This window comes from Eumetopias jubatus, unplaced genomic scaffold, assembly GCF_037043125.1.
Source record: "Eumetopias jubatus isolate StellerSeaLion01/CBP00866 unplaced genomic scaffold, mEumJub1_p1.0 scaffold_10, whole genome shotgun sequence".
Classification (NCBI taxonomy): Eukaryota; Metazoa; Chordata; class Mammalia; order Carnivora; family Otariidae; genus Eumetopias; species Eumetopias jubatus.
In genome coordinates, this window is record NW_028274816.1 from 128,227,648 (window position 1) to 128,241,775 (window position 14,128).

At 57.6% G+C, this 14,128-nt stretch overlaps 1 protein-coding gene across 7 annotated transcripts in view; it reads left to right on the forward strand.

Moving 5' to 3' along the window:
- The window catches only part of SGSM2 (small G protein signaling modulator 2), a 32,958-nt gene that overhangs the window by 13,410 nt on the left and 5,420 nt on the right, over positions 1 to 14,128 (forward strand). For 3 of the 7 annotated variants that reach the window (XM_028109337.2, XM_028109335.2, XM_028109336.2), the window contains exons 3-16: positions 3,260 to 3,422; positions 3,706 to 3,867; positions 4,142 to 4,209; positions 4,307 to 4,452; positions 4,791 to 4,925; positions 5,457 to 5,581; positions 5,946 to 6,013; positions 6,224 to 6,384; positions 6,547 to 6,673; positions 8,283 to 8,417; positions 12,211 to 12,364; positions 13,175 to 13,239; positions 13,328 to 13,473; positions 13,991 to 14,119. In XM_028109337.2, coding sequence (XP_027965138.1) covers positions 3,260 to 3,422; positions 3,706 to 3,867; positions 4,142 to 4,209; positions 4,307 to 4,452; positions 4,791 to 4,925; positions 5,457 to 5,581; positions 5,946 to 6,013; positions 6,224 to 6,384; positions 6,547 to 6,673; positions 8,283 to 8,417; positions 12,211 to 12,364; positions 13,175 to 13,239; positions 13,328 to 13,473; positions 13,991 to 14,119 — 1,784 coding nt within the window. Of the gene's footprint in view, positions 1 to 3,259; positions 3,423 to 3,705; positions 3,868 to 4,141; positions 4,210 to 4,306; positions 4,453 to 4,790; positions 4,926 to 5,456; positions 5,582 to 5,945; positions 6,014 to 6,223; positions 6,385 to 6,546; positions 6,674 to 8,282; positions 8,418 to 12,210; positions 12,365 to 13,174; positions 13,240 to 13,327; positions 13,474 to 13,990; positions 14,120 to 14,128 lie in introns of those variants that run through there. The other 4 variants (XM_028109339.2, XM_028109338.2, XM_028109340.2 and 1 more) reach the window with 3 other exon arrangements.

Sequence of the window (14,128 nt, forward strand, 5' to 3'; positions counted from 1 at the left end):
CTTGTGCTCTTCCTCTCTCTCTCTCTCTCTCTCTTTCTGTCTCTCTCGGACAAATAAATAAATAAAATCTTAAAAAAAAAGTAGAAGGAGGATGGGTTGGGTTGGCTTGGTGCTTAAGCCATGATGACCATCTTCTGCCACAGCCCTCTACCCTGGGGAGGGGTCATGGTGGCAGTCTGGGGCAGAAAGCAGAATGAGGTGCTGGAGTTCTGCTTGGTGCTCTGGTTCGGTCAGGAAAGGCAAGGCATGGGCCTCTGGATGGTTTCTCCTGGGAAGGGATGCTTGACAGTCTGTGAGAGGCCCTCCCTGGGGAGCCAGGGCAGCGAGAGAATTGGACCTCATTGCTGATGGCGCTGCAACTGAGTTCTGAGTGGTGTTCACTGTACATTGTGGGGCAGGGAGAGTCTTTATACTTGCACCTCTGAGTTTTGACCACTGTCTGTGGTTCAGCTCAACCCAAAAGTCTTAGAGCAAGGATTCTAAAGCTTTTGGGGATCAAGTACCCCTTTTAGAAGCTAAAAATCATAGATACTTTATCCAGAAAAACACTCAGGTTAGCATGCTGGAGCACACCAATGATTTTCCTCTTAGGATAGTAGTTCTCAATTATTGTTAGTGTTATTGTTATTACTATTTTCTCTACATGTTGCACGCAATATTTTTCATTGCATGTGCTGACTTTCGGAGGATGGAGGGGCAGGCAGCCCTGTGGGAATGGGGAGGGACAAGTATAGTTTGAACAGTCACTGGCCAAGGAGCCCTTGGAACTGGGTTAAGAATACCTGGCATAGATGGTCGTTTACGTTGCTTGGAAGGTAAAGAGTTGAGAGTGATTTCTCCTTCCCCAGACATTGCCTGGCACCTTGCCTGCATTTCACAGAAGGAACTTAGGGGCCATGGGGTGAGCAGGAGGGTACTGGGCATGATGCTTGGGCTTCTCTCGATATTCTCTACTTGCCATAATTGCTGAGGGATGCCTCTGCTCACCCCAGAGAACCCTAATGCCTGTGCTCAGAGGCTGCCTGAGAGTGTGGGGGAGGCCAGGCGGGATGGGAGCACTACTACCCACCATTCCCAGGCTCCCCAGCCTGGCTGCATTTGCAATCTCCTGGGGAAGGTGGGAAGGCTAATGGTTCATTATGCCAGCAATTAGTCACATCACTGAGGCACATGATTCCCTCCAGGACTGGTGCCACCTCCTGCCATCCTGGCCGTGTTCAGTGCTGCTTCTCTCCCACTCTGAATGGGGAGTGCAATCCCAGGAAATGGCCACCACTTTCCTACAGATGCTGCAACCCCAGGACCAAGTGACTGGGACTCACTCACCTGTACATCACAGGGCCACACAGGACCTCTGGGGACCAAGGGGACAGTCATGGAGTGGAGTATGTGGACACAAGTAGAGATTCCCCCACATGCCCCATATACACATGATATGTGTAGGTATATCTGTGTATATACACTTGTGCACATACACGTGTGAACACACTGTGAGGGAAAGGCTGTGCCTTATAAAATAAAGTCCTCTGAGGCCTGAGCAGGGAAGAGCACAGCAGGAAGCTCCTAAAAGAGGGAGGGTCCTGCCTTATTTCCCCTCCCTTGGGATGCTCTTACCTGGTCCAGCCTCCAGGTCAGTCCCCGGGACTCTTTCCAACTTCTTGACTTCAGTACCAGAGAGGGCCAGACAAAACTCTTTTTTTTTTTTTTTTAAGGTTTTATTTATTTATTTGACAGAGGCACAGCAAGAGGGAACACAAGCAGGGGGAGTGGGAGAGGGAGAAGCAGGCTTCCTGTGGAGCTGGGAGCCCGATGCGGGGCTCGATCCCCCAGGACCCTGGGATCATGACCTGAGCTGAACGCAGACGCTTAACAACTGAGCCACCCGGGCGCCCCCAGACAAAACTCCTAAGGACAGCAGTGACTGCCTGTCAGTTACTGAAAATGAGAACAAAAACCAGGTGAGAGCCTGGGAAGGTGGTTATTTCCTGAGGCCAGGCTTCATATTCTAACAACACTAGTCACAGTCAAGTTGATGGGGCCTTAGTTCCCCTCTTCCTGAGAGAACGGCATCTCCACCCACCTCTGGGCAGCCTGTGGGGCTCCCCCCACCCCTGTCTTCCCGCCAGGGAGAGGTCTTGCAAAAACACAGCCCTTGCAGGTTAACTGTGGAACGGGATCTCGCCAAAAAGGGCTGAGGACTCAGGAACCAACAAGGATGGAGTGCCTCCTGGGTTCCAGACTCGTGCAAGGACTTTACCCTGTTCATCCGGTGCAATGTTTCATGCCAGTCCTAAGAAGTAGCCCCATTTCGTAGATGAAAAACAGGCTCAGAGTGTTTTCCCCCACATTTCCCAGGGGTGGTGAGTGGCTGTGCTAAGCTCCAGACCCTGTTCTGACTCCCATCTCCGGCAAAGCACTGTTGTCAGTCCGTAGAGAAAGAGCACCTGTGACATGAGGGGAGCGCTCCTCCTCCCACCTGTGGGCCCCCCAACACACCTGGAGGAAGTGAAAGGGGCTGGGCTAGGGTTTGGGGTCGTGGGTCATGGTTCTGGCTCTGCCACTACATGACTGTGATCAACTCCCTTCCCCTTTCTGGGCCTTTCCCTCATAATGGCCGCACACCCCCCGCCCCATACATACTATTTTTAGACTCTACACATGCCTGGGGCAACTCCCCACCCTTTCCCCCCAAAGTCCTTCTTTCCTCCCTGCAGGAGCCAGATGGAGAGTATAAGCCTAGCCCCTAAAAACATGAATGAGTGAAGGGAAATCCTCCCAGCATGGGAAATAGAAATCTCTCTCGGCTGCAGGGCTCATCCATAATTCAGGAGCCACTGTTGGGTCTGATCTCTGTAGTGGCCTCATCCATATTTCACCTCCTTCCCATAGCCCTGTTCCTTAGCAACCACATCATCCATGCTTTCCAGGAGGGCTGCTGGGCCGTGTGCTCCCTGCATCCCCTGTCCATGCTTGCCCTGTGGGCGGGGGTGGGAGCCACTGGAACTGGCAGCTTTGGTCCTCACAGCCCCAGGGCAGTGCTGCACACGGGAGGCATGTGCCCACCAGGTGAGGGATGGTATGGCATATCAGCCCCTGAAGGTCCTGCCTGGCCTGCCTCTGACTGAAACCTCTCTCCCTCCTCCCGGCATGGGTCAGGGCCTGCCTTTGCCCTCTGCTCTCCATAGGCGTGCGGAAGAGGAGTGTTTCTCCCTTTCCCCCTCGTGCCCAGGCTCAGGTGCTGGCTTTCTTTGTGGCTCAGGTGCAGTGGAGGCTTGCCTCCTACATCAGCTGAGACGCCGTGCTGCGGGCTTCCTGCGCAGTGACAAGATGGCAGCCCTGTTCACCAAGGTGGGGAAGACGTGCCCAGTGGCTGGGGAGATTTGCCACAAGGTACAGGAGCTACAGCAACAAGCAGAGGGCAGGTGAGCCCTGGGCCAGCTCCTGCCATCACTCCCATCTGCTCTTTGCACTTGTCATTTGCTCCCTCCCAGGTTGGCTCCCTGGGCTCATTTCTTGTAGGGTCCCTTGCGTGAGAGACCAGCCTAAGGGTGGGGGGTTGGCTCCTTTTGGACACAAGCCCCCACTTCAATCCCTCATCTTGGTCAGTCCTCTGGGTTCTTGTGGCACCAAACTCTGCTCCTAACGCCACCTCTCTGGGGCTTACCCCCCGGCCCTCCACTCCTGAAGCCCACCCTCTCTTTGCAGGAAACCCTTAGCAGGCACCCAGGATGCCCTGCGGAGACAGGGCTCTGCCAGCGGGAAGGCCCCAGCTCTCAGCCTACAGGCCTTAAAGCACGTATGGGTGCGCACAGCGCTCATCGAGAAAGTGTTGGACAAGGTCATGCAGTACCTGGTGGAGAACTGCAGGTGACTGCCCCGTCCCCCAAGCAGCCCCTCCCTGGGGCTCACCTCCTGAGCAGTCCTTCAGCCCTCCCTCAGCATGCGTAATTGTCCCCAACAGTGTATAGGCATGCCTGTCTTCCCCTCTAGCACCCGGAAAGCATAGACCACACAGGGCACCCCCCAGAGCTCAGTCCTTGTGGACTCATTTCTTAGTGATTCACACGAAAGGGTCCTTGTGGGGATGGCCATACTTGGTGGGCTGACTGCCCTGGAATGAGTCTGTCTCTCCCCCTGGCAGCAAGTACTACGAGAAGGAGGCATTACTGGCAGATCCTGTGTTTGGCCCCATCTTGGCCTCTCTTCTAGGTGAGCTGAGAGCAGAGAGGCCTGTGCTGGGCCAGTGGGGGCTGAGGGGCAGGTGCTGAGGGGGCACCATCTGAGCTAACTGTCCCTGTCTTCACAGTGGGACCCTGTGCCTTGGAGTACACCAAGCTCAAGACAGCTGATCACTACTGGACTGACCCCTCTGCTGATGAGCTTGTCCAGAGGCACCGTATCCGGGGTCCCCCCAGTCGCCAGGACTCCCCTGCAAAGCGCCCAGCCCTAGGAGTAGGTATCCCTCTCCCCACCCCTTATACTTATCCAGGCTATGCCCATAGGCCTGTAGGGGAGGGCAGCTTGGCCTCCATGTTCCTTGCAGACACAGGCTGGACCTTAAGAGATGCACCAAGGTCGCGGCTACCTCAGGAGAGCCTTTTATCCCTGCTGGCACTTACATAAATGCCAGGAGCCCACCACTGGTCCATGGCTGGAGAGCAGAGGGTGGCCGAGAGCAGACCCCGGACAGAATGACCCCTGGGTCAGCTAGAGAGGCTCCGCGTGGAGGCCTCAGGTTGTCTGAGGCGGATTTCCCAGGGCGGGGCGCTGAGCTGTGCCTTTCTGCCCAGATTCGGAAGCGGCATTCGAGTGGCAGTGCGTCAGAAGACAGGCTGGCTGCCTGCGCCCGCGAGTATGTGGAGTCCCTGCACCAGAATTCAAGGACACGGCTGCTCTATGGCAAGAACAACGTGCTGGTGCAGCCGGTAAGCGAACTTAATGCCCACCCCCTCTCCCTTTTCTGAAAGGCCCAGGACTGGAACCTTCCCCTGACTGGAAAGTCCCCTTCCTCAGAGCTTGACTAGAGAGAAGGGGGGAGAAGGGCCCTACCCCTCACTTCACAGTTTCACATGCCTCGTGCCCAGCCTTGAGTTGGCAGGAGCCAACTCAGTTAGCATCTGCCCTGCTAGCTGAGAACCAGGCTGTCCAAAGGTGGGAATGGCAACCGGCAGGCAGGGTGAACACCTGGCTTGGGTACAGCTGGCCCAGGACATACCTGGCGTCCGGGAGGCTGACAGGACAGGGCCAGTAGCACCAGGCCAGCCGGGGGGAGGAGGTGCCCACATCTGCGCGTGGCTCATGTTCTCCCGTCCTTCCTCCTGGCCTCCACTCCAGGAGCCTGTGACTGTACTAGCTCAGGCTCCCCAGCTCCCGCCTGGAGCTTATGTCTCATAGGCCTCTCCTGGGAGCCTCAGCACCTTGTCACCTCTGCCTTCTGCTGTGTCTCCTCCCCATAGAAGGAGGACATGGAGGCCGTCCCTGGCTACCTCTCCCTGCACCAGTCTGCAGAGAGCCTAACTCTGAAGTGGACCCCCAACCAGCTCATGAACGGGACTCTGGGGGACTCCGAGCTGGAGAAAAGGTGGGGGCTCTGGGACTCCAGGCAGGGGGTGGACAGACTCCGCTTGCTCCAGGAGGCAGGCCTCACTCCTTATCCCGATGCCAAGAATTGCAGGAATAGGCTGCCTGGAGAGATTCCCAAGCTCTCTAAGATCAAGCCAGGCCTGGGCATGAAGAGGTTAGTCCGAGCCAAGCTCTAGGCAGCTGAGACTGCCAGGCTCTGTGCCATGACAGCACGGGCCCAGACGGACATGGCTGGCTGAGGTCACTTCTCGGCCATGGTCCTCCTGTCTTTAGGGTCATTTTACAGGTTTTGGCGGTGGGAAATGAAGAAAGCGGGATGACAGGCCTTGCAACACAGTGACATCGATCTGGTTCCTTTCCAGCGTTTACTGGGACTATGCCCTGGTTGTTCCCCTCAGTCAGATCGTCTGCATCCACTGCCACCAGCAAAGTGAGCCTCCCTTGTCCTGGGCACAGGGTTGAGGAGAGAGAGAGAGAGAGAGACTGCCCTCTCCCAGCCACATACCGCGCATGGCCCATTGGATGTCCTGTCCTCCTGTCATGCCCGTGCACCCAGTCGGGAGGCCTGGCTGACTGGGCTGTGGTGATGACCGGGGGTGTCAGGGAGGCCTGGCCTCACCCACCCATGTACACTCCACAGAGGGTGGCGGCACGCTCGTGCTGGTGAGCCAGGATGGCGTCCAGAGGCCACCACTGCACTTCCCACCGGGAGGACACCTGCTGTCCTTTCTGTCCTGTCTGGAGAATGGGCTGCTGCCCCGAGGACAGCTAGAGCCCCCACTCTGGACCCAGCAGGGGAAGGTACCTCAGGGCTTGGGACACTCTGAGTAAAGGGATGTGTGAAGGGGGTTCTCTGCTCACGTACTTCCTTTCCCCACATGGAGTTCTTAGCGGCTGCCTTGGGTGGGGCCTTGAATCAGACGCTGCCCTGCACAGGCCGACCACCCACCCTTCCCTCCATAGGGGAAAGTGTTCCCCAAGCTACGGAAACGCAGCAGCATACGGACCGTGGATGTGGAGGAGATGGGCACCGGGCGGGCCACAGACTACGTGTTCCGGATCATTTACCCCGGCCACAGGCACGAGCACAGTGAGTGTCTCAGGCTTCATCCGTGGAGGAAGCGAGAAAGACGCTCAGGGAGGTGGGGGAGTGCAGTGCTAACCCGGGAGGGGTGGCAGGCAGGATCCACTCACTGACCAGGCCAGGTGGAGAGGGGCAGTTCATTACTCAGCCTCTCACCAGACCTTCCCCTGCGGATCATCCCTCTGAGAAGCTGCCTCTCTTCTACCTAGCTGTCTTCCCCCACCTCATCACCCCAAGATTCTTGGCTCAGCCAATATCGTCCAATATTCTCTTAGCCTTTCCTGCCCTGGCCCAAGGAAAAAAAACGTGGTGAGACTAGAAAGAGAAGTTGAAGAACTCCATTCCAACCTGGCCCGTGGCCTGACCTCCACAAGGCAGCCTGGGTGCAGGATTAGTGCTGCTTTTTGGATGGTGCAAATTGTTCACTGACTCCCCTAGAGCCAGAGCCCTCCTCGGACCAGCTACTGGTCAGAGGAGCTTTAGCTGGAGTAGGGGTGCACCTGAAGAAGGTGAAACTTGGAGCTGGCCGGGGGACCTTGGGGACTGGGGGGGGCTGAGAGATGGCTTGGCACGCATGGGTCCTGCCGCACCTGGACGCACACCTTTGGGTCCACGGGGCCTGTGTGTAGGTATCCGCCAACACCGGACTTCCCTTTCTGGTGTGAGTGCCATTGCCCTCTATAGGTTTCTCTGGGCCAGAGTCCCCGGTCTTGGGGTGAGGTCCGGGGATTTACCAGCGCGGAGCATTTATTGCCAACTGAACCACCTGCTCCCTAAATTTCCTAACTGGTGCCAGAAGTTGTCAGGGAGTTGTCTCTGTATTAGCAGACAGACAACCCAGACGGCAAGCACACAGCCGTAGCACAGATAGCCCCAGCAGGCCTGACGGGCCCAAGCCGCGGCGGTCCCCCTCCCCGAGGTGCCTAACTAGGAGCCATGCCTTGTGTCAGAATGTGTTTGCAAAGCTGGCATTTAATCTCGGGCTGCTGCTCGGCTGAGATGACTCAGTCTCCACGTCCCCTCTCTAAGACTTGGCATTGCCCAGTTCTGGTCACTTTGCTTCAAGGACTGCATCCTCAGAGGGCGAGCCAGGGCCCCGGGAGTTGGGACCGGTGGAGTGACTCAGGCTGCTCAAGTGCAGCTCTGGGCAGACCTTGAGGAGGCTGGGATTTACAGTCTGAGGAGGGGGATTTGGGGTAACCTGCAGACTTGCTTCAGCCTGACCATGATGTGAGCTGAGGAATGATCAGGATCCATCTGCCAACAGTCGGGCCCTCCTTTGGCCAGGGCTAGGGGGCTCCTGAGCCACCGGCCTGTCCCCACTGGCCCCTGTCTTTCACTCCCCTTACCCCCCCGTCAGCTCTCCATCTTCTGCTCTTCCTGGACAGGGCCTCCTCCAGGGGAGCTCTGGAGCTGCCGCCTTCCCCTCACTCTCTTCCACACTCTCCCCCGTAATCATCCCGAGAGCTCTCAGTCCCCCCCAGCCCGTTCTCAGTGCCCAGCAGGTTCGAGGCGACCCAGACCCTGGTCCCCTCCTTGTGAGGAGGGAGTCTGGTGCCTCCTGCCAGCACCGGGTCCTCATGCCTCTGCCTCTCTCGCTGTTCTCTTTGAGCAGTCACTATTAACTACCACCACCTGGCGGCCAGCCGCGCGGCCTCGGTGGACGATGATGAGGAAGAGGAGGATAAACTGCACGCGATGCTCTCAATGATCTGCTCGCGGAACCTCACAGCTCCCAATCCGATGAAAGGTTTTTATCCCTGCCCCGCCCCTGCCCCGCCCCATCCCCTGGCCCACCTGCCACCCACCGCAGGGGCTCGGACGGCAGTGTTGGCATTATGGGACTGGGGTGGTCCCCCACCAGGAGGCAGGTCAGGGAGGGCGGAAAGAGGCGCTGGCAAGAAGAGGGGATGGTACAAAGAGCAGGGGGCTCGGGGCTCCCCCAGTGAGTCTGGAAGGGAGAGGGCTTCATGCCTGAGAGTGAGGATCCTCTGGTAGGAAGATCTGACTATCTGGTCGCCTCTGGGGAACCCCGAATGTCTTTCCAAGCACTACACCCACTCCTGAGGGTCATGCTAGCCAACCTGAGGCATTGTCTCTTTCTTTCTCCCCTGCTGGCTGGGAAGACTGGCCTCCCGGCCCTGGACCTCTGACTTCTGACTTAACAGAAACAGGATAGAGGTACAGGCCCCTCCTGGGCAGGGATGGGGGCTGGACAGCTCACACGAATGAGTCCTGTGGCTCAGGTGAGGTGTTGGAGCCACCATGGAAAGAGCCCCAGGGCTGGGTTTACTCAGCAGAGCTGATGGCTCTAGCAGGTACTGCCTGGAGCATGAAATCTAGAAATAAATGTGCCAGAGGTCTAAAACAGGTGTTTCCGACCCTCGTAGACCTCAGAGTCCATGATGACAGAGGAGGTCCCTTCACTGTAAACGACCCTGCGCAGTGCCGAGTTCCTCCACATTGGTCCCTCTGTCCACCACCCATCCTTCTTAGCATAGAGTTAGGTTGGTAGAGGAGGAGAACCCTACTCTTTACAGAAAGTGATTGGCCAGGGGACCTGAGAAGTCTAGGCCAGATGCTCAAGGGAAAATTGGTTATGAAGGGGATGAAGCCAGCTTTCTTGGAGCTTAAGGGAACTTCCCTATCCCCACCCATTCCCATGCCACAGAATTAATTTCTTCTCCCCTTTTCCTGCCCCTACAGAGGGTATCTAAGAATATGTGACACTCCCCTTATGCTTCCACAAACTTCTGCCAAACAGCCCAGTTCCTTAGCCCAGCCACCAAATCAGCAGTGAGGTCCCCCGCCCGGCCCATTCCCTGGGAAACTAAGTCTATGGCCTAGCACACATCTAGCAGACCCTCAGCACAGCCCTTGCAGCTGCCCCCACCTACCACATGCCTGCCCTTGTGCCTCGCCTCCCTCGTAGCCCTCCTGGCAGGACCCACAGGCCCCCTTGGGTGGGAGTCCAGGGGAGCCTCACTTCTGAATTTGCCTGCACACAGCCCGCCGTCTGACTCCTTGCAAACCTGGGCTCGGGGCTGATGCTTATTTACAGGTTAAGGGACTTGGAGCAGTGTAGGAAGGCTGAGTCAGGAAGGTCAGGGATCCCTTTCTTACTGCATGAACTGATATCAGGCTGGAGGCTGGGGGTCCCAACAGAGCCCCTGTCTTGGCAGACTTGGCACTAGGAAGCCCAACCCCGACTAGTCTTAGGGCCGAGGCCTCCAGGGTCAGAGAAGCCCCCGTGCCCATGGAGTTCAGAGGCCTCGAGGCTTGTCTGGGCTTCCTCTCGGGGAACTCGGGAACCAGACCAACCCAATATACAGCCCCTGGGCCCCCAGTACTTGGGGAAAGGAGAGGAGACCTGAGAGGAGAATTGGCAGGTGGTTGGGGATTTGATGTGGGAGCCCCCACCTCCACCCCAGTCCATAATGACAACACTGTTGAGTCCGTTCTACTAGCCGTTGCTTTTCAGGCCTGCCACATGCTTGACTTGTGCATGTGAATCAAGTGGCGGGTGTCCAGACTCTCCTCTCCCTCCCCCCACCTCTCCTCCTTTCCCTGCTACCTCCCCACAGAGCAGAGATGCTGTTCACTCTAATTCTGCTCCAGGCCAGGCACCTTTCACTCGGAGTCTTAGGGGCTGTGGGGTTCAACCACCCTGATCATTTTTGCTTCAAACTTTCCTCATGCTCAGAGGAGAGAGTCAGAGTCAAAGCTGGCCCAGCAGATCCCCCCACTCCCCCCATGTCCAGCCTGCTGCCCCTCACCCAGTCACTCCAGAGCTCCAGCTGTCTGCACTGGGTTAATTCAGAGATGCAGTGTTCAATGCTGGCTGGTTCAGCTCCTTCCTGGAGAATTAAGGTGAAGAGCATTGACCCAGGACTCTTGCCTTGGTTGGGCCCTACTTTCTGGGCTTGAGCTTGTTTCCCTATGTGCCCACCATTCATCCTCTGCACCTGTCGTACCCCCTTTCCCTCCCCCACCCCCCCCCGCCTGCCCGCCTGTTGCCTGCTGCCTGCCTGGCTGGGCCTGTTCCCAAACCCCCCTCCCATGACTGGCCTCTCTCCTGCCTGTTGCAGGGGCATGAGCTGGGCTCCTGCCCCACCCCACCTGCATTTGTCCCCTCCCCCTTCTTCCCAGTTTTGGGCATGGCTTGCAACTCCTCGCTTCCGGAGCCACAGCCCCTCCACACCACGTATGTTCCCTTAATTTGCCTCCTGGTGGAGCTGAAGGGCCAGATATCTACAGAAACCCCAGCTGTGGGTCTGAGAAGGAGAGTCTCAGGCCAAGAAAGGGCATCCCCTGAGGGGACTGGAGGGGGCTCAGCTCAGCCCTCCCCACCAAGACACACCCAGAGCTGGAGTCTGGCTCTGACAAAAACCGGGCCCAGGTCTGCTTCAGACTCCTAGCAGGCCAGCGCCCAGGCTGGGATTCGTACGACCAAATGCTGTTTGAGAAAAGCCTCTTCTCCACACATACAGCTCTCTTTCCTCCTCTTCCCTCTTCTCTGCTCTCCCCTTCCCTCCCGGCGTCATCTCCTGGTCCTCACGCTTTCTGCCCTTACTTTGCTTCGTCTTTGTGACTCACTGGACCTGCCAGAGTCCCCTGTGGGCAGTGTCCTGCCCCAATTGGGCCCTAGGATCTCTCAAGGGTCTTGAGTTCTGACTCAGACCAGCTGCGCTGGCTGAGAAGGCTCCATCCACTGGTGGGGTAGATGTGTCCAAGGAGGCGTCTTCCGAGGCTGCAGCAGGCACCTTCTTCCGGGGGGAGGGGGGGGAAACGAGGTGCCCAGCACCGCCCCCACAGTGGCCTGACAGCACTGGGACTTTTGCTCTTCCTGCCAGCTCACCTGCGTGGTTGGAGGAGGCCACCATGCCAAATGCAGTCAGGCAGGGCAAGGATGGGGAACTCAGGAAGAACCCATGTGAGTTGGCAGCAAGGGCACCTGCGCTGGGTGGGGGAGCACTGCTCCTCCTTAACCTGTGACAGGGTCTGAAACCCTCCGAGGGGCAAGGCCTGGTGACCGGGACAAGTGGCTCTGGGATCCTCGGGAGCGTTGAACAGTGGAGACTCCTGATGTGGAGAGGTTCAAAGCATTGCAGCGTCCCAGGCACCTTCCTACCCATCTCAGAGTCTGTGCAGGAGGACCAGGCTGCACCGTCGCGGGCCAAGCCAGCTGGCGGCGCTTTAGAGAGCTTAGGCTTTTGTTCTCTTTTTTCCTCCTCCCTCTAGAAAAGCAAGTGCTCATTCCATTGCTGACAGCAAGATGGAGAGAACAGACACAAGTGTCCACAACTCAGCCCAAGTATTTTATCCCACGCAGAAAGACTAGGTGGAGGGTGGGAAGTGTCAGGCACCCTCTCTCTCCACCATTTCCATTTCTGGGCTCTGGATCAGGCAGGTGCCACCTTGGTGGTTTTCCACCAGTGGGTGACTTCATGCTGCAGCTCTGGGCACAGAGGTGGGCATGCTACAGGGTGCTTGTGGGAAGGAGGCCTGCCAGGCCCTGACCATGGCCCCCTTCCTGTCCTCAGATGCTGGTGACATGATCGAAATGCAGGGCTTTGGGCCCAGCCTGCCAGCCTGCCACCCGGAGTCCCTGTGCAGCCAGGGCTCCTCCTGCCTCTTCTGCTCTACCCGCAGCTCCCCATATGCCACCCCCAGCCGCTGCAGCTGTGTCCCCGACCGGTGAGTGGGCAGGGCCCAGAACACCAGCTCCCTGTGGCTGGGTCTGCCTGTGCGCATTCTGCCCTGAGGGGCTGTGGCACTTGTGTGACAGGGTGGCCTCAAGTTGGACAGACCTGGGTTCTATTTCCCTTCTGCTACCTATGTGACTTTGACAAGTTACTGAGTCTCTGTGAGCCTCTACGTTTCTGAGCCTCAGTTTCCTCATCTGTAAAATGGGAATAATACCACCTGCTTCCTAAGGTACTGGTGAGGACAAAATGAGGTGTGTGACTCAGTGAGCGCCCAGAGCTGTGCCCGGCACATAGTAGCTACTCAGTACGCAGGAGCTGTCCTTCCCAGTGTGGACATGGACGCTGCCCTCAGGCTATACATCTGAGGACACACACCAGGTATCTGCGCATCTGCCATGTGCCAGGAATGGTGTATGAACAGCATTTGTGTGAGGGTCCTAGCCAGCGCCTGATGATAGGGCTGTTCTCTTTTACCTCCTAACTTCATTTTTTGCCTGCTACTCCTCGTGACCCTGAGATGGTTCTCTCCATTTTCACATGAAACCAAGGTTCACTAACATGAAGTGAAGTTAGTTGCCCAAAGTCCCTTGGGTGGTTGGGGGCTGGGCTAGGTCCCCAGCAGGTCTACTTAGGGTGACCGACAGACGCAGGGAGCCCGCAGAGGTGCTGCTGGGCAGTGGATCCTCCTCACACCGCCCAAGCACCTTACCTGCCCCCAGGCCAGAATGTCCTTCTCTCTCAACCTCCTCCCACCAGAGGGGCCATAGCCCCTCCCCTCTGAGCCAGGTTATTTCCACAGGTTGCCCCTCAGGCTGCTGTGTGAGAGCATGAAGAGGCAGATTGTGTCCCGGGCTTTCTATGGCTGTGAGTGTAGGGTGAGGTGGGGCCAAGAGGGGTGGGAGCTGGGGGAGGTGCCATTGTCATGGGTCCTGGCTCCCCCTGCCCCCCACAGGGCTGGCCTACTGCCGCCACCTGTCCACAGTGCGGACCCATCTGTCAGCACTGGTGCGTCACAACATCATCCCTCCTGCCCGGCCCCCGGGGGCCTCAGGGGGCCTCACCAAGGATGTGTGGAGCAAGTATCAGAAGGACGAAAAGGTGCACACTCTGGGGAGCCAGGGCCAGAGGCTGGGTCAAGGGGCTGGTGGGGTCGGGGAGCAGCAGCGAGTAAGGGGCAGCCTGCCCTAGGAGCAGCTCTCATACACCAGGTGGGCATTCAAGTAAAATGTCGTAGAGCTCGGGACTGATGGCCTTGGGGTGGCCCAGGTCATGGTAGAATCTCAGACAGCTGGGTCTGTGGGTTTCCATGGGAAGGGGGCTGGACTGGTTCTCGTGTGCATCCACATTATTGTGAAACCTTGGGCAAATCTCTACATCTCTCTGGGCTCCGTTGCCTATCCTGGAAGGGAAGGAGGTTGAACTGGATCTCATCCAGCTGTAATCTGGGGCGGGGAGGACGTGCCCATCCCAAAGCAGGGTTTGCCTGGGCTTCGGCAGAGTGACGGAATCATTGTCCCCAGCCCCAGCACTCCACGGGAGGGAGGCGGATAGGGTCACCCAGCTGGGCTGCGGTGTCTGTGGGGGCTGTACGGTCTTCACTTCCTGGGTCCCTCAGAACTACAAGGAGCTGGAGCTGCTACGGCAAGTTTACTATGGAGGCGTGGAGCATGAGATCCGTAAGGACGTCTGGCCCTTTCTGCTTGGCCACCACAAGTTTGGCATGAGCAAGAAAGAGATGGAGCAGGTAAGGGGA